The sequence below is a fragment of the Carassius auratus genome, chromosome 8 (genome assembly GCF_003368295.1).
Source record: "Carassius auratus strain Wakin chromosome 8, ASM336829v1, whole genome shotgun sequence".
Lineage (NCBI taxonomy): Eukaryota > Metazoa > Chordata > Actinopteri > Cypriniformes > Cyprinidae > Carassius > Carassius auratus.
In genome coordinates this window covers 13,292,930-13,320,517 of record NC_039250.1, presented here as the reverse complement: position 1 = coordinate 13,320,517, position 27,588 = coordinate 13,292,930, and the positions used below count along the sequence as shown (strand labels likewise).

At 38.6% G+C, this 27,588-nt stretch overlaps 1 protein-coding gene across 4 annotated transcripts in view; it reads left to right on the top strand.

The window, feature by feature from the left end:
* LOC113107338 (actin filament-associated protein 1-like 2) overlaps positions 1-27,588 on the top strand; it is a 46,131-nt gene that overhangs the window by 13,507 nt on the left and 5,036 nt on the right. The window contains exons 2-12 of one of the 4 annotated variants that reach the window (XM_026269765.1): positions 1,861-1,998; positions 3,868-3,998; positions 18,262-18,358; positions 18,545-18,762; positions 20,071-20,247; positions 21,055-21,147; positions 21,498-21,591; positions 23,889-24,103; positions 24,791-24,894; positions 25,036-25,159; positions 26,141-26,231. In XM_026269765.1, coding sequence (XP_026125550.1) covers positions 1,861-1,998; positions 3,868-3,998; positions 18,262-18,358; positions 18,545-18,762; positions 20,071-20,247; positions 21,055-21,147; positions 21,498-21,591; positions 23,889-24,103; positions 24,791-24,894; positions 25,036-25,159; positions 26,141-26,231 — 1,482 coding nt within the window. Of the gene's footprint in view, positions 1-1,860; positions 1,999-3,864; positions 3,999-12,644; positions 12,763-18,261; positions 18,359-18,544; positions 18,763-20,070; positions 20,248-21,054; positions 21,148-21,497; positions 21,592-23,888; positions 24,104-24,790; positions 24,895-25,035; positions 25,160-26,140; positions 26,232-27,588 lie in introns of those variants that run through there. The other 3 variants (XM_026269764.1, XM_026269767.1, XM_026269768.1) reach the window with 3 other exon arrangements.

Genomic DNA, 27,588 nt, shown 5'->3' with positions numbered 1-27,588 from the left:
CTCTCAAAGGTCCATTCAGCTCTATAACAACAGCTGGCCTGTGTAGAGGTCATCAAAGAGAGATCCTACATATTAGGACAGACCAGTAATGTCTGACATTATGATTTAAAAAATGTTTTAATCTGAAGATACCCTTGTAAAAAAAAAAAAAAAAAGATCATTTTACCATGTTTTACAAAAGTGCAATTGGTTGACCTTGCTTTTTGAACTCAATCAGGACTTCTTTACTATATATCTTCTATATGTAATTTCACTCTATGCATCTTTTCTATATGTCATTTCATAATTATTTTAATTACTTTGAATTATGTAACTGCTAAATTTCTGTTGAAACTTTTACTGTAAGTCATATATTTAAATATTATCAAAATACACTTCAGTTAAAATTATGATGAAGCACTTTATATGTGTTTGACAACACGTTTATTTAGAAAAATCCTATTTAAAGTGACAGCACTTTTAATTTGACATTATTACAAAGTGTACTTTTTAAAGTGTACTTGAGAGTGTTATAGTCATGAAAACATCTCTCTTTAAGTGCACTTACCTGAAAACAACCTTCTTTTTCACATGGAATATAACATAAAAAGATGCTTTTTTAATGTTTGATAGTTTGGTCTCTAGAGATGGCTCAAGTCTCTATAGCGCAGAGTAAGTGTGCTGAATTTAAATGCCTAGACTTGGTGTCAACTTATATATGAGCAATAATAATAGTGATGCTCATCTGAGCAAACAGCGAGGACTTTGAGAAACCGGCTGGGAGAGAGCGTTAAATGATGTGTGAGAAAGAGTGAGAGAAGATTGACTGCAGCCCAAAAGCCCACAGATGTGTGTGTGTGTGTGTGTGTGTGTGCGTGTGTGTGTGTGTAATATACACAGTGTGTGGAGTCTCTGTATGTTTACTATGGTAAGAGATTGAACAGTGGCCTGTTTGTCTATAGCCAGCATAATAAGAGCAAGACAGGGAGCAGGCCTCACTTTAAACCATTATAAAACAGGTAAAGGCCACTTTTCCACCTTTATGTCACAGCAGGATTGAAAATCTGCAGGCGTTTGCTACAATGGTAGAAATGTGTTGATTAAACCTTCACGCTGAGGCAGTAAAGGTACAGCCTCAGCGTGTGTGATGTTTGTGTGGACACGAGTCTAATGTGATGGATGGTTGGGCTGCAGGAATACACTCTAACCTTGTTATAAAGTCACTTTACCATAACTGATAGAAAGCAGCATGACGCAGCACTTATTCAGCTGAGAGAGCAAATCAATCAGCAGTTTAGGAGTCCTCTGCTTCTGTCATAATATCAGTGTCCTGAAGAGATGATTGAAAATCTCACCTAATTCAATAAGCATGGCTATTTACTTTTGTGGTTTAATAAATTGAACACAGATCGCTCCTGGAGACACTTAGTGGTAGCTATTACAGGTTAGTCAGGTTATATATATGTGTGTGTGTGTGTGTGTGTGTGTGTGTGTATGTATATATGTATATTTTTACAGTTTTTACATGTGTATTTTTTTTTTTACTACATTACTTATAGGGAAAGCTTCAACTTTCTGCCTTTTTTAAATAAATTAAAATCATTTTTTGGAAACTTTTCATCATGCCCTCATCTGTTTTTGTGAGTTGAATTTCAGAAGTTGCAGGCAGAGACTTTAAAAAAAATGAAAGCCTGTTATATAATTGTCAAAATATTACTTGCAATTTAAAATAATCACATTGTAAATAAACATTAAGTAATTATAAACAGTGTCAGTGAAGAGCTTGAGAGAAAATATGGGATGTGCGTATCAAGGAGTGTAAATGTGAAACGTTTTAATTGTGCGTATTGATACATAGGTCTGTTTTCTGTGATTTTGCAGTGCTGGCTCAGCTGGTTTCAGACCTGCAGGCCTTCTTGCTGGTTCTGGACAGTGAGAATCTCAGTTATATCGCTCAGGTCCAGAAAAAATCCATCTCAGAGCTGCTATATAAACTACAGGACAACAAGGACACACCAGGTGACCGCTTTATTATATAAAGTAAATTGTTTGTAATTTGTAAATTGTATATGTAAATATGCACTGCTTGTGAGATTTTTTTTTAATGTTTTTGAAGTTTGCTTACTATTTATTAGATCAAAGATCCATTCAAACCATAATATTATAAACTATTATAACAATGTCAAATAACTGTTTTCTATTTTCATATATACTCAAATGTAATTTATTCCAGTGATGCAAAGCTGTATTTTCAGCATCATTAGGGCCGTTTCATAATCAACGCGAGAAACGCGAGCAAGCAACACGAGCGACGCGCTCCCTTTCATAATCTAAACAGTGAACGCAAGCGTCACGGGTGATGCGTGTATGCAATACACCGCTCACGCAACAGGGGGTAGTAGAGTCGGGTGATATTAGTAGAGTCGGGTCGCGTGATATTCAGATCACAATGGAAACTGAAGAGGAGTGTATTCTGTTGCTGATGAACTATCGTATAAATGTGGATGAATACGTATAAGTTCGCATAATTTTTCCTCTTCGCCCGCCATTGTATTCAAACCTTCTTCTTCTGTAAACACAATATACTTGAATTAATGTACAATACTTGCAATGTCGCCCCCACCGACAACGCATAGTATTGCGTGAATCGGCGCGTCGCGTATCAAAAACTTGGACGACACATTTGGCTACGCACTGACGCATAATGACGGCCGAAGCGTAACGATGCGTAGCCTCAGGGACGCGTATGCGTACAGATGCGTTGACTATGAAACGGCCCTTACACCAGACTTCAGTGTCGCATAGTCCTTCAGAAATCATTAAATATACTGTTTAGCTGCTCAAGAAACATTTCTGATTATTATCAATGCTGAAAACAGTTGTGCTGCTTATTTTTGTGAAAACTATGATTAATTTTTTTTTCGGGATACTTTGATGAATAGAAAGTTCAAAAGAACAGCATTTATTTCAAATAAGAATCCACCACATACATGTCTTTACTGTCCCGTTTATTCATTTTAATCTCAGTTTAAGTTAATTTAGTCTTCGCTGAGTAAAAGTGTTTGGTATGAATTTAGTATAGGGACTAATTCTTTCTATTAACTCTATTAACTCTCATATTGGCCGTTTATTAGTACTTAAAGCACATATTCTGGATGACTATATTATGCATCCCTAATGCTACCCAATACCTAAACTTAACAACTACCTTACTAACTATTAATAAACAGCAAATTAGAAGCTTAAGGCAAAAGTCTTAGTTTGGATAAGTCGAAAAAGTGTGACCAAGTGTGGAAAAAGTATTCAAAGTATATAATATATAAAAGTACATACGATCTGAAAGGTAGTGTAAATAAGTAATGTTAACATGTTTATTGATTAAAATGATGCATTGCTACTGCACTTGTTTTTTAGTTCCTTTTTAGACAGCTTGTTTTATTTTTAGCTGGTATTTTACAGTTTTGTTGATCTTTATTTGCATTTAAACTCCACCATACAAAGAGTGCACTTTTGTTAAACATCCCTTCTGTGCACTAGTGCTGCAGCACAACTCGGACACAGCTGTCATGTTTTATATGTTTTTCAATAACTGTTGGAGATCCACCTGCGGCTATAGACGCTGAGCTGAACTGAGAGCGTTTATAGGATACAGAGAGTCAGTGCAGGGTCACAGAGAGTTTGAGAGGGACAGATGTTCAATTCAAAGACTGTTATTCTCATATAACCCCTTAAATATAAAAAACATCACATTACTGAAAGGACTTTTATATGTAAATGCCCATGTTATGAATGGCTAACCTCTTCATACCACAGTTTATTGCTTCACTTTGGGGTTTGGGCTCATGTCTGTTTAAATAAATGATGATGTGTGTGTTTTATGTTTAGCAGAGGATGCGGAGTACATGATTATGAACTGTCCCTCTGGAGGCCCCAGTGATCTCAGGGAAAGCCCCACTGCTGAGGCTCAGTCGACGGAGGAGGCTCTTTCAGTCACCTCTACTGACCGTCTGTGGCCCAGGGTGAGTCCAGCACTCCTGCCGTCACGACTACATCATATAATAACACTCAATGAAAGCTTTATTCACACCTTATCAGCTCTAAATAGAATATTACAGTTATTTTAAGTATTTGGCTTGTCACAGAAGAGAGATTTTTGTTTTGTATGAAAGGCCGTTTACATACAAGTGAATATTATTTGAGTTGGTATGGACCCTGTTTGCATAATACACATTCCTACTCTTATCGTGCACCATTCATCTGTTCATAGTCAGTTTTCTAAAGAAGAAATGTTTGTCTTTCTAATCTTCCATCAGAATGTAATAACTGTCTCATCACGTCACCCGCCCCTCCAATCGCGTCACATAGCCTAACATATTTTACTCATTAAATATTTAGTTTTGCTCAAAAGTGCATCATGTTACATTCGTGTAGTGGGCATGGAATGCTGATTTATATTTAGCTATTTATTTTCAGTGTTATTTTTATATTATATATTGTGACATTTCATGTTATTTTATGTTAAATATTTGGACTTTCAGTGTTACTTTATTTTTGTACTATTACAATATTTATTAACATTTCAATTAGCTTTCATTTTATTTTCAAATGTTCAGTTTTCCTTTTTTTAAGTGTTTGTCTTTTTTTTTGGTTTTCAGCTTTCATTAATTTTATTTCTCAGTTTTAGTAATTTTGTGCTTGTCATTTTTTTGTTATTATATATTTCTATTTTATATTTCTATTCACCTCTCATTTATTTTTATTTCAGTCTTAGTACTTCAACTTTTTTCATTTTTAGTTAAAGTTTTGGTAATTTTGAGCTTTTATAATTTGTATTAGTTTTTATATTTTCTATTTAGCTTTTATATACTTTTTATTTTAGTTTGAGTAATTCTATTACTTCAAGTGTTTCCACTGTATTTCAATTAATGTAAACAATTTTACTATTATTATACTACTATTATTAGTTTTAGTTCAAAATAATAATGCTGTTTAATTTTTAATTGGATTTAATGTGAAGATTTGGTCTAAAATAACCCCACAATCCTTTTTTCATACATTTAAATTCACAAAAGGATAGTGAATTAAATGAATTGAAAATGATTTCATTATTCGGCAAAAAAAAAAATGAAAGCAATGTTTTTTGTGTTGTAAATGAATCATGTACTTAACTGTCCTTAATATAAATCAGACCACATTCACTGTATTGCACAAATAGAAAGTCAGATTATATAAAAACATTTTATATAAAATATTTTTCCTAAAATTGATTTAACAATGTTTTCATGCCATGACCACAGCGGTGGAAACATTTAGCCATAAGGACTCTCTAGATTGTCTCATCAATATAACCCTTACGGACCAATCAGCATCCAGGGCAGGATATATTCATTTTATAAAACAAAATCTATGTTAAAGTAGTTTGATTGTAACTCTGAACTCTCACTTACAGGCAGGCCAGATCTGACCAGAGGCTTTGATGAATGAAAGAGTTATTGTTTAACTGCGGAAGTGGTATTACTAGCATAAGTCATATGCTTGTTTCTTTTATCAGCCTGAGGTAGCTATAGTTAACAGATACTTTTCTATGCATATGTAGCTTTGCAAAACAACATTGTGGCATATGCCAGCATTGTGAATGGACAGCATTAAAGGCTGTTTTATGTGCATGTGGATGTTTGAATCACAGCGGAGAATTCCAGAAATGCATTATAATGAAATTCAGCCCAGTAACAGTAGAAACAACACGGTGTCAAGGTCTTAGTGTATGAATGGGTCGTGTGACGACAACAAGATATCAAAAATAACATTCCAGTGGTTCCCCATTGAGTGATTCATGGTGAAAAACGATAGCAGCATTTGCTTCAAGGACACAATCCAAATTATGAGTGAAATGAAAAAGAGTAGAGGATTGTGTTGTGTGCCAGCCGTGAATGCACTAATATGTATTAGTTTCAACTAAGCAACATTTTAGGGCTTTTATTTTGTAGTTACGTACAAAGGGTCTAAAAATGTACATTTACCCAGTGCCAAATGTGAATAAAAATGGGTTGTGGTGAGTAAATAAAATACCAGTTTATCATTTAACTTTATCAGGAATTGCAGTGAAATACATAGTTAAAAAAAGAAGACTTTAGTTAATTACTATTTGTGTCACGACTGATATCTTCTAACAGCTTTTATTGCACTCTGTATGGTGCATTGTGTTATTTGGTTTGTTTGTTTGTTTGTTTGTTGCTTTGGCCAATATGACAGCTGTCTGGGATTTTGGCTGGTAATGTGATCGGAACATTTGCCCTCCCCATATAGAAATGTAATATATTACACATATTGCCCTAAATCTAAAAAGAACAACATATACATATCTGTCTTTTATATCAATATGTATTGACATACATCCATTTTAGCATGTATATACATGCACATGACATATATGTCCAAAAATGCATTATGAATATAAATGCATGATATAAATATATACACTCTAAAGATCTCTAATGCATCTACTATGAAGTATTTTTAGGGGCTGGTAAAATTAATGGTGCCTGGAACTAAATTGTAATGCTTTCCCCGGGCCCAATAATTACCCTGTATTTTTGAGTACCTTAGTGGGCCCCTGCAGTGACAGGGCCTGGGACAGTCCCAACTACTGACTGTGATGTGCCTCTATATGTTTGACATTTGTTAGGGATATAGATGTAACATCATGAGCAGTCAGTACACTAGTGTTTGATGGTGTTGTAATGTATACTACAGTGTGTCCTTGCTCTGTGATGTGTATTTTAAGAGACACTAGCTCTATGGCCTTAATAACAGGGCAGATGGGCCAGCTGCACACTAGCGGTTACGAGGCCCAGAGCGCTGGGCTGGAGCAGGGCTTGTGTTGTGGCCACCTGATGAGCATCTCCCAGCTTCAGCGCAGCCTCACTGTGGTCTTGCCCCCTCATCTCACCCAAGGGTTGAGCAGGGCACGGGGTCAGAGGTCAAATCCTGCCTCGTAACCAAAGTTTTTCAAGTAGGCAACCACATATAAACAACAGTGATGGGAAGAACTGAAAAAGAAGAGCAGCGCTGGAGGAAGAAACACTATGAAAACAAACTCGTAAGAAGACAGTGTAGTTATAGTGGGGCCACATTAGTGAAATCTGTGAAAGTGCGTGATCAATTCAAACCTGTTGCGAAATCGGCATTGGGAAATATTCCGCTTTCACGCAAAATTCCCAATCGAGTAAAGATTCCTGTTGAAATGCCTAGTTGTTCCCCTGTGAAAATGTGCCAAATAATGGTAAATGTGACTTTAGAGTTACCTTTGTTAAATTGTGGTTAGTTGCGTAAGATGATGTCCTTCCACTAAATCTTCAGAATAAAAAACACCGTTTCCTCTTTCGGACAGAATAGGTTTAATTACAGTTTTTCTCAGTTGCTTTGGTACATTTCTCAATTCATCTTTGAGATTTGCAAAACAGTAAGTGCATTTCTCAAAACAACTCGTACAAATAGCAAAACAATGAATTACCTGCTAAAGCCAGTCTCTTGCTCAAAATCCTTAGTTCATCTCTCAAAAATAAATATGTGTGTCAATGAACATGTCAGTGCCATCAGAATGACTAGTCCTTGTGTCATAGTTTCGGATAAGACAGTCAAATTCCTTAGTCATGTTGTCAATATAACTGATGTATGTTCTGATGTAAACTACTGTATTGAACAGTATGCCATATGCTTATGTATGCCATATATCCATTTCAAAAGTAAACTTTTAAAAATTACTTTATGTGGGATATTGATTGAAAGAGACTGGATAGAATTCCCAGTTACACTTTTACTAGTGGTCTGACCAAAAATAATAATAATAAATAAATAAATCCTTTACAATGTTTTTTGTGATATAGAAAAGGAAAAGGAAATATGGGCACAAAGATGAAAATAAGTCAATTTTCAGAATTTGTAACTCTTGTGTTGTCCTCTGTCTATTCAGTATATGCTTTCCAACTGAAGATTCATAAGATGAACCTTTGAGCTATTTCAGAGAAATGGTTTATCATTGGTTTATCATCTACATTCTCTTCATTACTCAAGATTCACTTGCACAATTCATGCCTAATTGACAAAAAGTCTAATAATAATGTGTAAAAATAAAAACTGCAGATACATGTGCGTAATGAATTGCATGAATGTACAAAAGTAATCGCAACTTGTTCAAAAGAATGAGAAACTGGTTTTGTGATGTGTATAAATGAATAGATGAATAGGTTGTAAATGTAGTTTTGAGAATTTCATTTCTGATTTTAGTTTTTTTTTTTCTACTTTCACTTACATTTTAATCTTCACTTTATAGTTTGTGATTTTGTTGTATTTTAGTAATTTTGCCTAGTTTTCTGTCTTTATAGTTTTAGTTTTTAGTTATTTTAGCACTTAAAGTTAAACTAAATGAATAATTAATTTCACATGATCAGTTTCATTTATTTTATAAAACACAATTCATAAGGCACTATTACTGTCAAAATTTTTATGAATAACAAAACTGCTAAAGTTTTGTTAAATTTACTTGATTATTAAAATGTAATTAGACCATTAAAACAAAATTTAAATGTAAAATGCACTATTTTGCGAGACAAAAAAACATTAAATGAAAAAGAAAAAGTAAAATTTGGGCAGAAATAATCATAAATAATTAGTTATGTAGACTATATTTGTTATGTTTTACTATTTATTTATTTCATTTCTTGGCATCCATGATAACCGTGACATGAAATGTACATATGTGCTCGATAGTGTCTTTAAAATTACAAATTTTTAGTTCTCTGACAATAACAGCACTTGAGTAAATAAAGACATTTTTAGATTAAAGGTTCCTCCAATGATGTCAATGTATTTCCTCTGCTCTGTTTTCTTCTAACAACCCAACATGGACATTTCTAGATCACAGCAATTAAGTGCAATAGGAAGTTCACCTAATTCCAGGACCCTGAGCGAAATCAAAAGCCTGTTTGAAAAAGATTGAGGGGGAGGAAGTGAGGGGGGCGGGCCCTATCTTTAACAGGAAATGCCATGTATAAGCGAGAGGCCCGGTTCGGCGACCCAAAGCTGCTTTGTGATTGGCTGGAAGGGAAGCGGAGGGGAGGAAGAGGACTTTGGGAGGATAATTATTGCTGTCTACGTGAGAGAGGACAGTGATTGAGTGATAGAGAGATGGACTGATAGAACAACCGCACAGAGGGAAGAAAGACGGATGGTGCGAGGAGGATCTCTTGGGAGATGTGGGAGGGATGAGGTCACCCACTAAGTGTGCGCCAAAATCCTGGGGTTTCATGCCAATCAGATGATCACAGTCCTGAGAGCGTTTGCACTCTGAGCTTGTAGATTGGGCACAGTTGTGGCCGTTTGACAAGTGGGAGCATGGAGTATATACTGTACTCACGAGCAGAGAAACTAATCAAAGATGTTCATCATTTACATAGTAGCTCATTAGTCATATAATAGTAGTAGAAATCTACTATTTATTTATTTATTTTAACCCTATTTTCTTAAAAACTTGTTTCTGCGATCTTCTTATATAACATTTATATTATATACAAGTAATATCTGTAAGTCAAGTCAAATCACCTTTATTTATATAGCACTTTAAACAAAATACATTGCGTCAAAGTAACTGAACAACATTCATTAGGAAAACAGTGTGTCAATAATGCAAAATAGTTAAAGGCAGTTCATCATTGAATTCAGTGATGGAAGAGAGCCTGGAGAAAAAGGTAGATAGGATCGCTCCAAGGGAACCGAGAGTGGAGGCCGCCGCCGCCTCCTCCGCCTCAGGGGAACTGTGAGCGGACGCCTCAGGAGCAGGGTTTTTAATTAACTTTTTTGATCACCAGCCAATATGGCTGGTAACTTTCTAAAGTTACCAGCCAATCAGAATTTCCACTAGCCATTTTTTTTTAAATAACATAAATTATTATTAGAGTGCCACTGAATGCATTTGATCATTTTATTAACATTGTTGGCATGAAAAACACATATAAAGTACAATGCATACAACAAAATATACACTGACTCAAATTTAAAATTATTAGTTCACACCACAAAATAGCTTGTTTTGTTTTTTCTTTCGCGTAACTTACATGCAGCAATCCTGAAAAAGCATTACGACATTCATGACCCATCAGTCATTGGCATTAAATTTTCTTTTCTTTGTTTCTCTGTCGATATCCTCATCCCCTGCCTCGTTCCTCTTTTTGCCCCCAGAAATCTGTCCCAACCACTGCTGCATTTAGTTTAATCTTAAAGTTCATAAAGTTAATTTTTTTTCTTTAATAGCTAACTCCCTCCTCTTTCAGTCTATGCTCTCTGCTCTGGCCCCATTCGTTCTTCTTCCTTGTGTTTTCTGATGGACGCTCTATTTGTTTCTATGTTTTTTCGCCAAACACCCGCCAAAATGAATTTTGTTATTCAAGTGTTAATTTAGAACCCTGCTCAGGAGGGTCGTGAGCGGACGCTGCCGCCACGGGAGGGTCGTGAGTGGACGCCGTCGCCTCAGGGAAATCGTGAGCAGACGCCAGCACCTCGGGGAAATCGTGAGCGGACGCCGGCGCCTCGGGGAAATCGTGAGCGGACACCTGCGCCTCGGGGGAATCTTGAGCGGACGCCGGCGCCTCATGGGAATCGTGAGCAGACACCGGCGCCTCGGGGAAATCGTGAGCGGACGCCGGCGCCTCGGGGAAATCGTGAGCAGATTCCGGCGCCTCGGGGAAATCGTGAGCGGACGCCGGCGCCTCGGGGAAATCGTGAGCGGACGCCGGCGCCTCGGGGAAATCGTGAGCGGACGCCGGCGCCTCAGGGAAATCGTTAGCGGACACCGACGCCTCGGGGGAATCGTGAGCGGACACCGGCGCCTCGGGGGAATCTTGAGTGGACGCCGGCGCCTCGGGGGAATCGTGAGCGGACGCCGGCGCCTCGGGGAAATCGTGAGCGGACGCCGGCGCCTCGGGGAAATCGTGAGCGGACACCGGCGTCTCGGGGGAATCGTGAGTGGACGCAGGCGCCTCGGGGGAATCGTGAGCAGATGCCGGCGCCTCGGGGGAATCGTGAGCGGACACCGGCGCCTCGGGGAAATCGTGAACAGACACCAGCGCCTCAGGGAAATCGTGAGCGGACGACGCCGCCTCGGGGGAATCGTGAGCGGACGCAGGCGCCTCGGGGGAATCGTGAGCAGATGCCGGCGCCTCGGGGGAATCGTGAGCGGACACAGGCGCCTCAGGGAAATCGTGATCGGACACCGGTGCCTCGGGAGAATCGTGAGCGGACACCGGCCCCTCAGGGAAATCGTGAGCGGACACCGGCGCCTCGGGGGAATCGTGAGCGAACTGGGACCAAATGCAGGGAAAATATATTTTAATGAAACAAAAGGCCAACACGGCAAAACCAAAACAGAAACAGATAACCAGGACATGGGCAGAAGCAGTAGAAAAGCAAGACACTAGTACCAGGAACCACAGCATACACAGACAACAATTAATACAGCCAGACAGAGTGGTGTGTGAGACGAGAATATATAGTCCATGACAATGAGCAACAGCGGAGTATGTGATTGAGAGATAGGTGTGTGGTGTGAAGGTAAATGAGTCCGAGAGCAAGGGAGAAACATAGGTGTAGCAACTAAAACAATGATGAGGTGACAAGATAGGCGGGGTAAGAAAAGAGACAGGACAAAGCACATGGCACCAAACATAAGACAGTGACAGAAAGACAGAAGACTGTGACAGTATATTATATAAAAATATATATAAGAAAATATCTATTATTTTCATTATTTAAAAAAAAATGTTTGCCAGAATAAAACAAAAAACACTAATATTTAAAATAATTCAATTTAAATTTGTAGGTATCTCAACATTATAATGTACAGTTCAAAAATAAGAAAAATTACATTTAGGTATTTGATAAATATTACATTTAACTGTGTTATTGAATTATTGTAGTTATATTAAACTTAAACTTAGAGTGATAGATAGATAGATGGCCAAAAATGACTGCATTTCTTTCAGTCATTCCTCACGTCAGGTGGGTTTGTGTGTGTCTGTGTGGGTCATTAAGAGGTGGGGGTTTACAGGCTTAGATTGGTTCCTCCTGTGCTTCATGAGGTAATTTAACAAGCCCAATTTGGCAGGTTTAAAATTACTTGCATGTTTAAGTATGTGTGTTTGCCTGTGTGATGGCGGCACATGCTCTCTTCGTTCAGTTTTATAATGGTTCATGTGAGACAGAGTTGTGGAATGTGCAGTGAATGTTTTATAGCCTTAGTGAGCATTCAAGACCCCTCCTGTCTCTGCCAACCATCATAACAGGACCACAAACCTTTTTACTTTCTCTTTTGTCACGATTTTTCCTTCTCCAAACACTGACACATAATCTGCATTGATGCATTTCTAAGGAATGGTGGTTTGCTCCCTCTTTAAAGTCAAAATGGTCTGCAGACTGCAATTCACATTGACTCATTTCTTCATGTTTCTTTTCTAGCCTCATACATTCTTGGTTCTTATCATTTTTTATCCTTTTAGCTTTTGGCATCCCATACAAATGAGTTCCATTCCTGCATCTAAATTTCTTTTTTTGGTCTCTATCCCTTGTTCCCTCACGTGCTTGTGAACTCACAAAAACTCCTTTCATCTTTCATTCACAGATATGTATCTGATCCCCAGAGCTGTGTAGACTTTGTTCTCAAACACAGCCATGCCTCCCCCAGCAGCCAGAGGAGAGAGAGGAACAGATAAAAGAGAAACACACAGAAAAGATGTAATTAACATTCTAAAATTCTTCAGTCAAACACCCACCTTCCAGCATACAGACACTGAACTGAAGATAGGATATAAAGGGATCATTAACACACTTCAAGTCAGTCCGTTTCTATTACAGATGTCTGCTGGCATGGAAATCAAAACGCACAAGGAATATATAAATCAAAAGAGTACTTTATCACGGGAGACAAGGGCACAACAAACACAAATCTTCAAACATAAGATATAACATTCCATTCACATCAATAGCTGACAAGGAGGAACTAAACAGACAGGGTTTATAAACACAAGGAAAGTAATCAGGGGAATGGAAACAGGTGGGGATTAATCAATTAACAAAACGAGGAATGGAACATGACCAAAATAGGGAAACACAAAGGAACAGAAAGTCCATGATCGTGACAGTTCGCTACCTCTCGGAATGATGCGTCCTCACACTGAAAGAGACAGTCAAGCAGAGGGAGGCTGGGGGTTCAGGAGGCTGGCGTGGGGAAGGCAAGGGGCAGGCAACGAAGGAGCATGGAGCCAGAGTGGAGTGGATGGAGGTAGGAGCCAGGGAGGAGCCGGAGCAGTAGAAGCCAGATGGTCATCCAGAGACCAGCCAAGATGATGTCTCATGGGGAAGTCGACGGCGGGAGGAGCCATGGTGGAGGAGGAGCCCAGGTTGGAGCCAAGCAGATGGAGAGCCAGGCTGAAGCAAAGGATCCGGAGGTCCAAGGCAGCGCTGAAGGAGTCTTAGGGATGGAGGTGGAGCCGGAGGGAAGGAGGAGCCTGACAGAGCCGGTGGGATGGAGTGACGAGGTGAAGCCAGAGGAGTGAAGTCCTGAAGTGGCGGATGGTCGACGACTGACCAAGGCGGAGCCAGAGGGACGGTGGAGCTGGTGGGATGATGGGCCATGTTGGAGATGAGGGAGCTAGGTGCCAAGGCAGAGCCGCTGGGTTGAAGGACCGAGGTTGAGTCCATTGCTCGGAGGCTGGAGGCGGAGACAGGGAATCCTCTCGCCAAGGCAGTGCAGGAGACTGGAAGTCCCGCAGCGAATCATCACGCCCAGATGGCACTGACTGAAGGTGAGCTGCGGGACTGACTGGCACCGTCGGAGATGGGGTTGAGGAACTGACTGGTCTAGGAGGAGGCGGGAGAGGGAGGCTGGGAGGGAACACAGGAGATTTAGGGCTGGACGGAACCAGCAGAGGCAATTAAATCCATCTGGAAGACTTCTATAAGTTCCTCAAAATATCCAGAAACCAAATACAGCTCACCCTCAGAGGTGGGAGTGTGGGCGGGGCTTCCCTCCAAGCCCCCAATTTCCACTAAAACTCCCTCAGGAACGGACGATGTAGCCAGCTCACATGCTTGGTCTGATACTGATCGGGGCTCAGACTCCATTTCAATGATCGGCTTCCCCAGATTGATAAAGTCCATGTTGTCCTCCAGCGAACGGTCAGACTGCTCCCTGCATAGGAGCTGGACAGCTGGGATATCCATTCCCGAGAGGGGGGGGGGACAAAACAAACAAAAAGGAAAGAAAAACGCTGCTACACAACCAACACAAATCTTCAAACATAAGATACAACATTCCATTCACATCATTAGCGTACAAGGAGGAACTAAACAGACAGGGTTTATAAACACAAGGAAAGTGTAGTAAGTTCTTCTGCAGTTCTTGAATAGAAGGGAGGGTTGTACCGATGATTCGCTCAGCAGTCTGGACTACCCTCTGTAGTCTTCTGAGGTCCGATTTAGAAGCTGAGCTGAACCAGACAGTTACTGAAGTGCAGAGGATGGATTCAATGATGGTGGAGTAGAACTGCTTCAGCAGCTCCTGTGGCAGGTTAAACTTCCTCAGCTGGTGAAGGAAGTACAACCTCTGCTGGGCCTTTTTCACAATGGAGTCAATGTGAATGTCCCACTCCAGGTCCTGAGAGTAGTGGTGCTCAGGAACCTGAATGACTCCACTGCAGTCACAGTGCTGTTCATGATGGTGAGTGGGGGGAGTGCAGGGGGGTTTCTCCTGAAGTCCACGATCATTTCCACTGTTTTGAGCGTGTTAAGCTCCAGGTTGTTGAGAGTGCACCAGACAGCCAGCTCTTTAACCTCCTGTCTGTAAGCAGACTCGTCACCGTCCTGAATGAGGCCGATGAGTGTGGTGTCGTCTGCAAACTTCAGGAGCTTGACAGAGGGGTCCTTAGATGTGCAATCATTAGTGTACAGGGAGAAGAGCAGTGGGGAGAGAACGCAGCCCTGGGGAGCTCCGGTGCTGATTGTACGGGTGCTGGATGTGTATTTTCCCCACCTCACTAGCTGCTGCCTGTCTGTCAGGAAGCTGTTGATCCACTGACAGATGGAGGTGGGCATGGAGAGCTGATTTAGTTTGGGCAGGAGGAGGTTTGGGATGATCGTGTTGAAGGCCGAGCTGAAGTCCACAAACAGGATCCTCACATAAGTCCCTGGTATGTCTAGGTGTTGCAGAACATAATGCAGTCCGATGTTTACTGCATCGTCCACAGACCTGTTTGCTCTGTAGGCAAACTGAAGAGGATCCAGCAAGGGCCCAGTGATGTCCTTCAGGTGGCCCAGCACCAGTTTCTCAAATGACTTCATGACTACAGACGTTAGAGCCACAGGCCTGTAGTCATTTAGTCCTGTAATTTTGGTTTTCTTAGGGATGGGGATGATGGTGGAGCGTTTGAAGCATGAAGGGACTTCGCACAGCTCCAGCGATCTGTTGAAAATCCGTGTGAAGATGGGGGCCAGCTGGTCAGCACAGGATTTTAGACAGGCTGGTGTAACACAATCTGGGCCCGGTGCTTTTTTCCTTTTCTGCTTCCAGAAGACCTGGCGCACCGCATCCTCGCTGATCTGAATTGCAGGTGTGGGGGAGAGGGGGGATGCAGGAGGTGAGAATGATGAGAGTGCTTGATTGGAGAGGTGTTCAGGATGGGTTGCAGGAGTTGTTAGTGGTGTGAACGTTTGTTTGGAAAGGCATTCAGGGCTGGATGCAGGAGTTGTGAATGGTTGTGTGGGGAGGCGTTAAGGGCAGGTGATGGGTGTTCTTTCAAACCTGCAGTAAAACTTGTTCAGATCGTCTGCCAGTCGTTGATTCTCTACAGTGCTGGGGGGTGGTGTCTTGTAATTGGTGATCTTCTTTAGACATTTCCACACTGATGCTGAGTCGTTGGAAGTGAACTGAGTCCTTATTTTTTCAGAATACTTCCTCTTTGCCACTTTGATCTCTTTTTCCAGTGTGTATTTAGCCCGTTTATACAAGACATTGTCCCCCTTCACGTAAGCATCTTCTTTGGCCTGACGGAGCTGACTGAGTTTTGCAGTGAACCACGGTTTGTCTTTATTGTAAATTAGTTGAGTCTTTGTAGGAATACACATATCCTCACAGAAACTGATACGGTCTCTGTGAGTTCATCCAGATCGGTGGCAGCAGCTTCAAAAACACTCCAATCAGTGAGGTCAAAACAAGATTGTAAATCCTGCTCTGCTTCATTAGTCCATCTTTTTACAGTCCTTGATACAGGTTTAGCTGATTTTAGTTTCTGCCTGTCGGACGGTATAAGATGAACCAGAAGGTGATCAGAACGTCCCAAAGCTGCTCGTGGAACAGAGTGAAATGCATCCTTTATTGTGGTGTAACAGTGATCCAATATATTACTGTCTCTTGTGGGACATGTAACATGCTGACTGTATTTTGGAAGTTCACGGGAGAGATTGGCTTTATTAAAGTCCCCGAGAATTATTAAAACAGAGTCCGGGTGATGTTGTTCTGTCTCTGTGATCTGATCAGCGAGTTTCTGTAAAGCTGAGCTCACATGCGCTTGCGGAGGGATGTAAACACTGACCAGAATGAACGAATGAAACTCCCGTGGCGAATAGAACGGCTTGCAGTTAATGAAGAGTGTTTCGAGATTTGAGCAGCACGTCTTCTTTAACACAGTTACATCTGTACACCACCGTTCATTGATGTAAAAGCATGTCCCGCCGCCACGCGATTTCCCCGTTGATTCTGCGTCGCGATCCGCTCTAAACAGCTGAAAGTCCGGCAGATGGAGCGCGCTGTCCGGTATGGTGTCATTCAGCCAGGTTTCCGTGAAACACAGAGCAGCAGAGTGTGTGAAATCCTTATTTGTCCAAGAAAGCAGAAGGAGTTAATAAAGCAGGATTTGACTTCAAAGGATGACAGTATTTCAATAAGATCCTTTGTATAATAAATGGCATATTGATATTGCTTTCATTACATTCAAGTTCTTAAATTGATGCCAGTGCATTTCCCAAGGAAAACCCTTATTTTGAATCTTGAGAAGATAAGACAAGGTAAAGTTAAGACACATGAGAATAACGTCAGCTTGAAAGGTACAGGAGTTGAGGTCTAAAACAATTCTGCTTTTGCTTTTTTGTTTTCAACTCCCAGAAGGTTTTGTTTCAGTGCCACTGATTTGCCATCAAAATGTCCGACTACAAATTACTGACCCCAGTGCCGACCACAGCCATTGTCCTTCAGCTGTGCTCCTCTAGAACAGTCTGCACCAGACTCTCATAAACACTGTGGACCGACTGACCCTAAACTAAAAACACACACTCTCTCTCTCTCTCTTCCTGTAACTGCAGAGCTGCACTTGAGCTCCATATGAGAAAGATATCATCTTGCTTTTGTTTTCTTCAGATATGATGCCTCTCATGTGCACATTCAGGTGGTCGCTCTGGTTTGCCATGAGCAGCTCATGTGAAAATGTCGCAATTGATCAGGGTCCAGATTTTGGTTGTGTGGTCTTCAGTGTGGCTTAATGAGTTAGAGCTTTGTACAAGGGAGCATGTGGCACTTATTTCAGGGTTATTCTGGTCCCTCGACAACTAATCAACATTTTGGTCTTAGGTAAAAAAGGAATGTTTAAGTATACTTTCTTAAAGGCTTTTAGGGATTGTTTATATATATATATGTGTATATATATATATATATATATATATATATATATATATATGTGTGTGTGTGTGTGTATATATATATATATATATAATTTGACATGAAGATTAATAATATATATAGATAGAACTTTTTTTTAAAGTATTTCATACTTTTATTCAATCAAAGAAGCATTAAATTGATCACAGTAAAGACGTATAATATTACGATTAATTCAAATTTCAAAGAAATGCTGTTCTTTCTACAGAAATTTCTATTCATCAAAGGAGCCTGAAAAATGTATCATGGTTTACACCAAAATATGACTCAACACAACTGTTTTGAATGATTTCTGAAGGATCATGTGACACTGAAGACTGGAGTAATGTTGCTGAAATACAGCTTTGCATCACATTAATAAATTACATTTTTAAATATATTCAAGAAGAAAACAGTTATATTACATTAAATAAAATCTTACAGTATTACACATTTTTATCAAATAAATGTAGCCTTGGTGAGCAAAAGATAGAGTCCTCACTCTGAAAATACATCTAATGTGCTGCTCTTTGTGTGTGTTTTTTCAGTCTATGAATCCCTCTGTTCCCCCAAATCCCCTGTGTGTAGAGGAAGAGGACTGTTATGAGGAGGCAGAACCATTTGTCCCAGCTAGTCAGTCTTCAGGTCAGTGGAACAGCTAATTTTTATAGGGATACCTAACCCAAAAAATGAAAATTCTGTCATTTACTCACCTCATGTCATTCTAAACCTGCCTAACTCACTTTCTTTTTTGAGACGTGGGACAATTCAGCAGTTTAATAAAACAACTGACATCCACGTGTGATGCTAAAATACAGATCTTTGCCTCAGATAAAGTGGACTCAGACAGTAGTCACTACGAGTCGTATGGTGAAGAGGAGGATGATGAGGAGTTTGTAAAGGACCGAGCTCACTACATCCAGTGGAGCTCCTCTCAACCGTGTTTAAGACCCGTGCCAGAGTCACGCATCTGTGGATACCTCTGGAAGAAGAAGTGGTTGGGTCAGTGGACCCGCCAGCTCTTCATTATTAAGCACAACTCTTTATTGGTAAGAGCCTCAATTTAGTTTCATATGGCTCTATTCCAAACTGCCTTACTTTTTGTCTACATATTGCTCTTAGATAGTATGTTTATATGTCCTGTTAAAATCAAGCTACAATGTTTTTTTTTATGTTTTTATGAGCTACAGTCTTCATCTGTCTGTACAAGTATGCATTAGACAAATGTAATATTTTTTAAGGATTTAAAGGAATAGTTTACCCAAAAATGAAAATTACCGCATGATTTACTTAACCTCAGGCCATTCTAGGTGTATATGACTTTATTCTTTCAGACGAATACAAAAAAATCTCCTGGCTCTTTCAAGCTTTATATTGGCAGTGAATGGGTGATTGAGATTTTGAAGCCCTAAAAAGTTCATCCGTCCATCATAAAAAGTGCTCCTCATGGCTCCGGGGGGGTTTATAAAGTCCTATTGAAGTTAATTATTGTATTTGTGTAGGAAAAATATCCATATTTACAATTTTATGAGCCGTAAACTCTAGTTTCAACTAACTGTAGTATATTTACAGTATGTAAATGGAAGAGATTTGACAGTTCTAAATCTTAATAAGGGTTGACAATTCAAATCAAAATTGAAGACTAAATTCATCTTCTTGGATTTTATTTTCTGTGCTTTTTACAGTCCAAAGGTGTGCTCAATTGTGCTGAATGTGCATTTAAAAATTAAAAGTATGTTTAAAAAAAAAAAGGATTTGCAGATAATATAATTTTAATGAATAAAAAGGCTTAAGTGTACTTCCATGAGTGTTTCTTAACACACTCAAGTACACTTTGTAATAATGTCAAATTAAATTTTTAACTTTGAAGCACATTTTAATGCATTGTTTTAATAATCTTTGCATTGCTTTAAAGTACACTTGTTCTGATGTTGACTAATATACTAAAGCACATGTAAAGTACTTGATTATAATTTTAACTGTGGAGTTATTAAAGTTAACATAAATACAACTTCTTACAAATGTGTAATCCCAAATATATTCAAATACATGACGTGCAAATTTCAGTAGAAATTACACTAAAGTATATTACCATGAACGCTTCTCAGTAAATTCAGCAGTGCACTTTAACCATATTCCAACATACAACACTATAACGTCTTAAGTGGGAAAATAAGGACTAATGAAAATTAAATTAGAATTTTGAACTATAATACATTTTCATTCAATTTGCAGTTAAGTGTCTGAAAACATTATGTTCACTTCACATTTATGTATTCTTTTAAAGTAAATTGTTTATCTAATAAATACTCTTTAAAGTAACTGTGTATAATAAATGTCTCATTCTTCCCTGGTAGTGTTTTAAGTGTGCTAAAGACCTGCACCCTCTGCTGGAGCTAAACCTCACGGGTTGTTACGTGGTCTACAAATCCAGGCACAGTAAGAAGATGCAGCACGAGCTAAAGGTGGTGGCCGGTGCCGAATCGGTTATCTTGGGCTTCCAGAGCAGCACGCAGGCCGAAGAGTGGAGGAAGGTCTGGACAAGTCTAAACACACTTACATTTAACTTCAAATTGCAATGAAACACAAGCAGTGACTTTATTACTTATTGTGATGTACATTAGTGTAATGAATTACTGAAAAACACCAAATGTAGGACAAAACTTGGTTCTGTGCATTGATTGTTGTTTGGATGTTGAGATGTGGGTGTTGTACAAACCTGACTCCAAAAAAGTTGAGACACCGTACAAATTGTGAATAAAAACAGAATCCAGTGATGCTCCACAAAATTATATTGCGACACTATTTTTCGCCGCAGCATTGGGGGAATTGGTGATCCTCTGCCCATCTTGACTTCTGATAGACACTACCACTATGAGAGGCTCTTTTTATACCCAATCATGTTGCCAACTGACCTAATAAGTTGCAAATTGTTCCTCCAGCTGTTCCTTATATGCACATTTTACTTTTCCGGCCTCTTATTGCTACCTGCCCAACTTTTTTGGAATGTGTAACTCTCATGAAATCCAAAATGAGCCAATATTTGGCATGACATTTCAAAATGTTTCACTTTCAACATTTGATATATTATTTCTATTCTATTCTGAATAAAATATAAGTTTATGAGATTTGTAAATTATTCCATTCCTTTTTTACTCACAATCTGTACACTGTCCCAACTTTTTTGGAATCGAATTTGTATTCAAAAATTGAGGCAGATGAATGTTAGCTCAAAACGTTTATAAAAAATGAAAAATCCACAGATTTACAATAACATGCATAGCACACATAGTATGTGTTTAGAAAATAGATGGCTGAATTTTTATTTGTTTCATTTGTAGATTATAGAAGAAGTGAGCGGGTCTTCTTATTATGAACCTGAATCCCAAAGCTCCTCATCCATCCTGAGGAGCGAGAGGCTGGACTCTTGCAGGGTAAATCACACTACTGATACCATGCCAGTTTCTGCTATCCATGTTAACAACATTAACAATGTGATGGACACAGAAAGAGAGGAACAGCATAACTTCATTTCTCTGAATGAGATGTTACTGAATTAGCTTGGTGCTTAATCATCTGTAGACTTTTCTCTCACATCTATTCAACTCCATAGAGCCTCTTTCATGAATCTTCCGCTGACCTGATACATGTACTAAACTGATTAGCAAAGTCTTGTGTTCTGTCTTAAGCCAATTTGTAGGAAAAGGACCAACTTACCTGTACGAGAGAACATTCTGTGCTTGCTAATGTCATTTCGTAAGAAAGTCTCTCTTTCTCCCTCTAGTCAAGTACTGTCCTCCATACGGACTCGGATGAAGAGAAAATCTCAAGTCTTCCGTCTGCAGTTAGCAGTGTGGAAATCAAAGATAAAGACCTATGTGAGCAAACACACTTGCATTTGCAACAAATTAGATTTTTTTCTGATGGCAGCTGCAGTGATGCAGTAATTTTAACAATTGCTGATAGGCTCTTTTCATTAGAAGGTGGGACCTATTCTGCCATATAGCACATCTCAGTTTTGCACCTTCATAGTAATTCATGTGGAGCATCCTGATATAAATGAACTAGTGCTCTCAAACAATTAATCACGATTACTCCCATCCAAAATAAAAGATTTTGTTTACATATCTGTGTTTACTGTGTAGATTTATTATGTATACATAAACACACAAACATACAGTATATATCTAGAAAATATTTACATGTATTAACGTACAGTATATATTTCTATTCATAGTTTATATTACATATAAATATATTTAATATATAAGCATAAAATCTTTCTGAAATATGTATATATTGTATGTATACATGTGTATGTATATATATTTACATAATAAATATAAACAGTACACATACACATATATTATGTAAAAAAAAAAACTACCACTTCCATTAAGCACACCAGCCAACCAAGGTTGTGATGCATTGCATTTTGATAATAAATATAAAATAAATAAAATTATGAAGGCAATAATTTATTTTAGTTTTGAATATATTGCAGGGATGAATCATACACTATAAAATCAGAAACAAATTTTGTGAAAAGGGTCCGTTTTGATTTCATTGACTGTTTAATGTCTGTATTTCCCACAGTTATTTTTTGTCATTCTGTTTCTAATTAAAGACGTGTGCTAACAGCATATGCTTTATACCCCATATGTGGAGAAGGTCTGCCAACATTGCGTCTTTGCTAGCCCTGCTATTAGCACAACTGTGGCATTGTTCACTCGCTAGTGTTTTGGTGTTATTCATTAGGGGCTAAATTCACTGCGTGCCGCACAGGACACAGGCTGGGTGTTTTCCACACTGTGCCATTGTCCGTGGACAGATTCCTGTGAGATTTGATTGTCACCTTTGACACCGGGGTGACAACCACAGCAATGACCTCAGAGGTTTGTTTTATAAATAAATGGGTGAACTTTTTGATAGCAGCTCACCATTTATGGAAGAAGAGCATGCATTTGTTTATAAAGCAGGAAAACGATTTATTTTATGAAAGAAGTAAGTGAATGAGATCTTGGAGGAGATCAAAAGTTTTGTTGAAACTTAGAAGTGGCTAAATCTTGCCACTCGCTGAGTAATGTTTTAATGTTTTGTTATTGAAAACGTGCCTCGCTGATTAGAGACATGTGTAGATGTCTACTTTATATGTTTCCACAAACAACTTGAAAGGGAATCCTTCAAACAAGTTTATTTGTTTCTTTATGTGTTTGCACTAGCGTTCTTTGATTACTGACTCACCTAACTTTTTAACTAAATTATCAGAGTAGACAGTTTAAAATGGTTTGGGTAAATAGTTTAAACCGTTTGAAAACATTGTCTGCAATTGGTCGATGAGGAGATAGCATCAATCTAAACACGTCAAGGTTGTGCTAGTCAGGATGCTCAAACAAGAGTTAGTGCCACAGAGACAAAAGCTGCGTTTACACTATGCACACTAAACAAAAAATAAATTATACTTAAAGTTAATTTTATTACGTAAACTAAAGTTCAAGTATATTTTTTTAAGCATACTTTCTCTAATAATTGTATTATTTATGCACTTTAAGTAACTTATAAGTAACTTAACTTTTAAGGAACTATTTAGGTATTCATTTTTATACATTAAATAAACTGTACCATTAACTGTATTTCAACTAGACTTGCAGTTTACACTACCAGTGGATTTATGCCTGTGATTTATAAATGACTTGCTTCATTTGCTGTTTGCCGTGATGTTTTGTGATGAGATTTAAAATTGATTGATACTTGTAATGGCTTTTAAGGGAAGCCAGTATAAATATACAATACACTAACACTGTGAAAGAATTATCAATAAAATCAGTCAAGTGTTTCTATGTTTCTATGTGGGTTTAGTGCAATGTGTAAGCCAAGTATACATAAGTGTAATATTGTCAAGTATATCTTTGATTAATTAAAAAGTAGACCGAAGCTCCAGTGTAAAAGAATTATACTAATAACACTGTTATAAACCTCTGAGTTACTTATAGTTGTCTTTGATTTTCACTGAAATAGTAGAAAGTATTTGAACAAAATAAAAATGGAACACTGCAACTTTAAACACTCCATCTAAACAAGGTTGCAATATGAAATGTAATAAGCTACGCACAAATATGCATGCTCACAGATTATTGTCAGGCATGCAGACATTTCTGTGTCTCTCTGTCCTCAGCCGGCTTCCTAAACGTGCTGATGAACTGTCAGTGGCAGAGTCTGTGGTGTCGGGTGGAGGACGGGGTCCTGAAGATGTACCGGGACGAGGCGTCAGAAGAGAGCCCTCAGTACACGGTTCAGCTCAGAGGGAGCGAGGTGCGACCCGGCCCGGATACAGCACACACGTACCGCATTACCATCACACAGCACGGGGACCAGGTGGCTGTGCTAGAGGTACAGTGATGATCTGCTTACCTTGCATGTGATTTAGAGAAGCTACACTGTTTAAAAACAAGTTACCCTGCAATCATTACCTTAAAGGGTTATTTCTACCCTATTTAAGATATAAAATAGTTTTGTTTGTAAATGTATGTATATAGGTTGGTTCGGGGTTGTTTAGATGATTAGAATTAATCACTGTTACTGTTTTTTCAGTGTTCAATCAATGTTATTTATTATATATTAAAGTATTATTAATTTATATTAATACACTTATTTATATATTTTTTATTTTGAATGGGCTTTTATTTTATATTCTCAGTTTTTATTTTTATTTTAGTTCCAGTGTTATTTAAATACCATTGAGATTTTTTTTTCTTGTCTATTTTCATATTATGTTTTCATTTTAATTTATTTTGAGATTTAGTAATTGTTGTGTGTTATTTTCTGAAGTTTTATTAATGTTTGTATCAGTTTTAGCTTTAACCCTGGTGGTAGTACAGTATGTCCATTTGTGCATTATATATGAAAATAGCACAGTATCATCATCTACTGTAGCACGGCAGCAGCGCTCATAAATATCCTTGCCCTTATAGAAAAAAGTGAAGTAAATGTAGTTTATTTGGATTTATTATCATGTCTACTTGTTGTTACTATATTTTCAATGAATGTAGATGTTGTTTTTTATGTGTGAATGTGCAGGTGAGTTGTGCAGATGATAAAGAGCAGTGGGTTCAGCTCCTGCAGGATGGGAGTTCAACTGTAGCTGGTTCTCCATATCAACACATCAGCCACGAGTCACTGAGGTACACACACACACACACACACACACACACTCACATTCACATGCTGTCTGTCTGCTGCCAGCCTTCCATGAATCACTACTCACAGAAGTACTCATGTTCTTTCCGCATCCTCTTTCCATTCTTCTGTTTCCTGTTCCTCAGTGGTCTGAAAAGCCGCAGGTTTCGCACCTCAAACATGTACATGGATGACCCCTTTCAGCAGCTGTGTGGTCCATCAGTCCACCCGCAGCCCATCTATTCAAACACATCCATACTGGAGCACATGGTACGGCCCAGCGGGGGCATTGAGGGCTTTTGACCCATGTTACCAGACTGAAAACAATATTATTTTATGATTTGAGCAAGCTGCTCAGTTTTGCAATTAGTGATATATCTCTAGGTATTATTTACATAGGCCATATTGCAATGCTTTTGGACATTTTTCTTTAAATCAGCACAGTAAATTTGGTCATACATTAGCAGGTTTTGGGTCAGAATAAAAAAAAAAAAGAAATTAATATTTTTATTCAGCAAGGATGCATTATATTTTGATTAGAAGTGACAGTAAATACATTAAACAATTTATTTTTTAACAAAAATTGCTATTTCAAATCGATTTTGTGCTTTTTGACATTTTTATTAATCTTTCTATTCATTAATTTCTATTCGTTTTCCACAAAAATATCAGCATTTATAATAATTAGAAGGTTTCTTGAGCAGCAAATCAGCATTTTAGAATGATTTCTGAAGGATCATGTGACACTGAAGAGTAAAGATGCTGAAAATACAGCTTTAAATCACAGGAATAAATTACATTTTAAAATGTAATATCCATTTTTCATAACTGCACATTATAATGTTGCAATGCCTAAATTCACTTGAAGCATTTAATTAAAATAATATTAGTTTTTTTATTATTATTTATTTCAACAAAACAGCATAGAATTTTAAAACCTGTCTTTTGGTGGTCATCAGCGATAACATGACAATATTTGATACTGAAGGATGCTGGAGGGTTAAAAAATTACAAGAACTTGGTGCCATAAAAAAAAGGTTTCAGAGCTAGTTATCACATTTTGGTGAAAGATTACAAAGGCAAACATATTTTAAATACACTCCTGGATGAATTGTTCACAGTAGGGATATAGTACAATGATAGTACTGTTTTTAGTTACTTGTTGTGAATTCATGGACAGTCATCGTTCGCTGCTGCTCTGAGAAACTAGCATCACTTATAACTTATACATCTGTTCCATCCATTTTTCAGTTTGAGAAACCCTACACTGGTGGAAACGGAGAATCGGTGTCATCCAAGGATCCTGCCAGCTACAGAAATAATGAAATCTTCAGCAACCACAGTGAGTCAGTCATACTGCCCCAGTCGCTAATCCCGAGTTGCACTTTTTAAAGAAAGGAAACGCATTACGATCAAAATATACTGTACATTTATAGTTCTCTCTTTTCATCCCATTTTCTGCCCTCTTGGCCTGGTCCCACTCACTCTGTCACCAATTTGGTTATAAAAGTCACTTTTACTTTCATGGGATTTTTTTTTTTTATCCCTCTAACCTCATTGCTTTAAGCTGATTAGCATCATCAGTCTTTCCAGCTCATTATTCTCTCATAAAATCTTTGGGAATACAGTAATGCATTTGGTCAATAAAATGAGAGATGCAAATGGTTGCTGGAAGTTGTAATATACATTTAACGACCATCTCACAGGCCTTGGGCGACCACCTAGAGGGCCCATAGGACAGGCTTGTCCTGTGACCAAACATAAGCCGGTTTCCCTCTTGAGCACAAAACATATGATTAAGACATACATACGGCTTTCCTAACCATCGCTCCCTCATCCACGGCAAATACTTGACAGTTCAGAGGCATCTGCTTTTAATTTGAACAGTGCTAAATAATTATATAGTGGCTAGTGCCGGAGCTCAAAGCGAACTTTCCATGCTCTTGGTTTATGGATTTGCATAACATCCCAGAGCATCATTTTGTGCCGACGTGCCTTTTTACATGTTTTATTTGCTAAATAAGGTCAGCGTGACCTAAATATTACACTATATTATATCAGAGCATCTAAACACTGCATCATGTTTTCTTTTATACAAATTGACACAATGTGGTGTTTCTATTGACTTTGATGTATTTGAATATGATTATGGACCGATTTATGGTGCTGTTTTTCTCGTCAGGTTTGCCGAATAGAATTTAGCAGGAAATACCATCTGTGCCTAATGTGTGTGATGAGGGTCAGAGGAGATATTTGATTGTGGAAACATTTACCACAAAGTGGCCAGGTACTGTCTGTAGAGCATTTAAAGAAACGCATTTTAACTGCGGAAATGAGTTTAGGAGGGAAATCCAATGCAGGCGACATACTCTACTATTTAAAAGTTTGGGGTCGGTAAGATATTAAAAAAAATTTATCCACTTTCTAAATGACTTTGCTGTAAAAAACACTTAGTTTACTGCCCCTGAACTTCTGAATGCTAGTGTACGAGCGGTGTTTAGACAGCATCAGCGTGTTTTATAGTCTTGTGTACTACAGGGCATGTGAGGTGAGGTTTGGACTCTTTGTGTTTCTGGACTGTCTCAGACTCTCCAGTGCTCCCATTTTGGTAGGGATCAGCGGCGGCTTGCACTCTTTTCTCCCGTGTGGTTTTGGTCACAGTGCAGGGATGTAGCATTGTGGTGTACACACGCGCACAC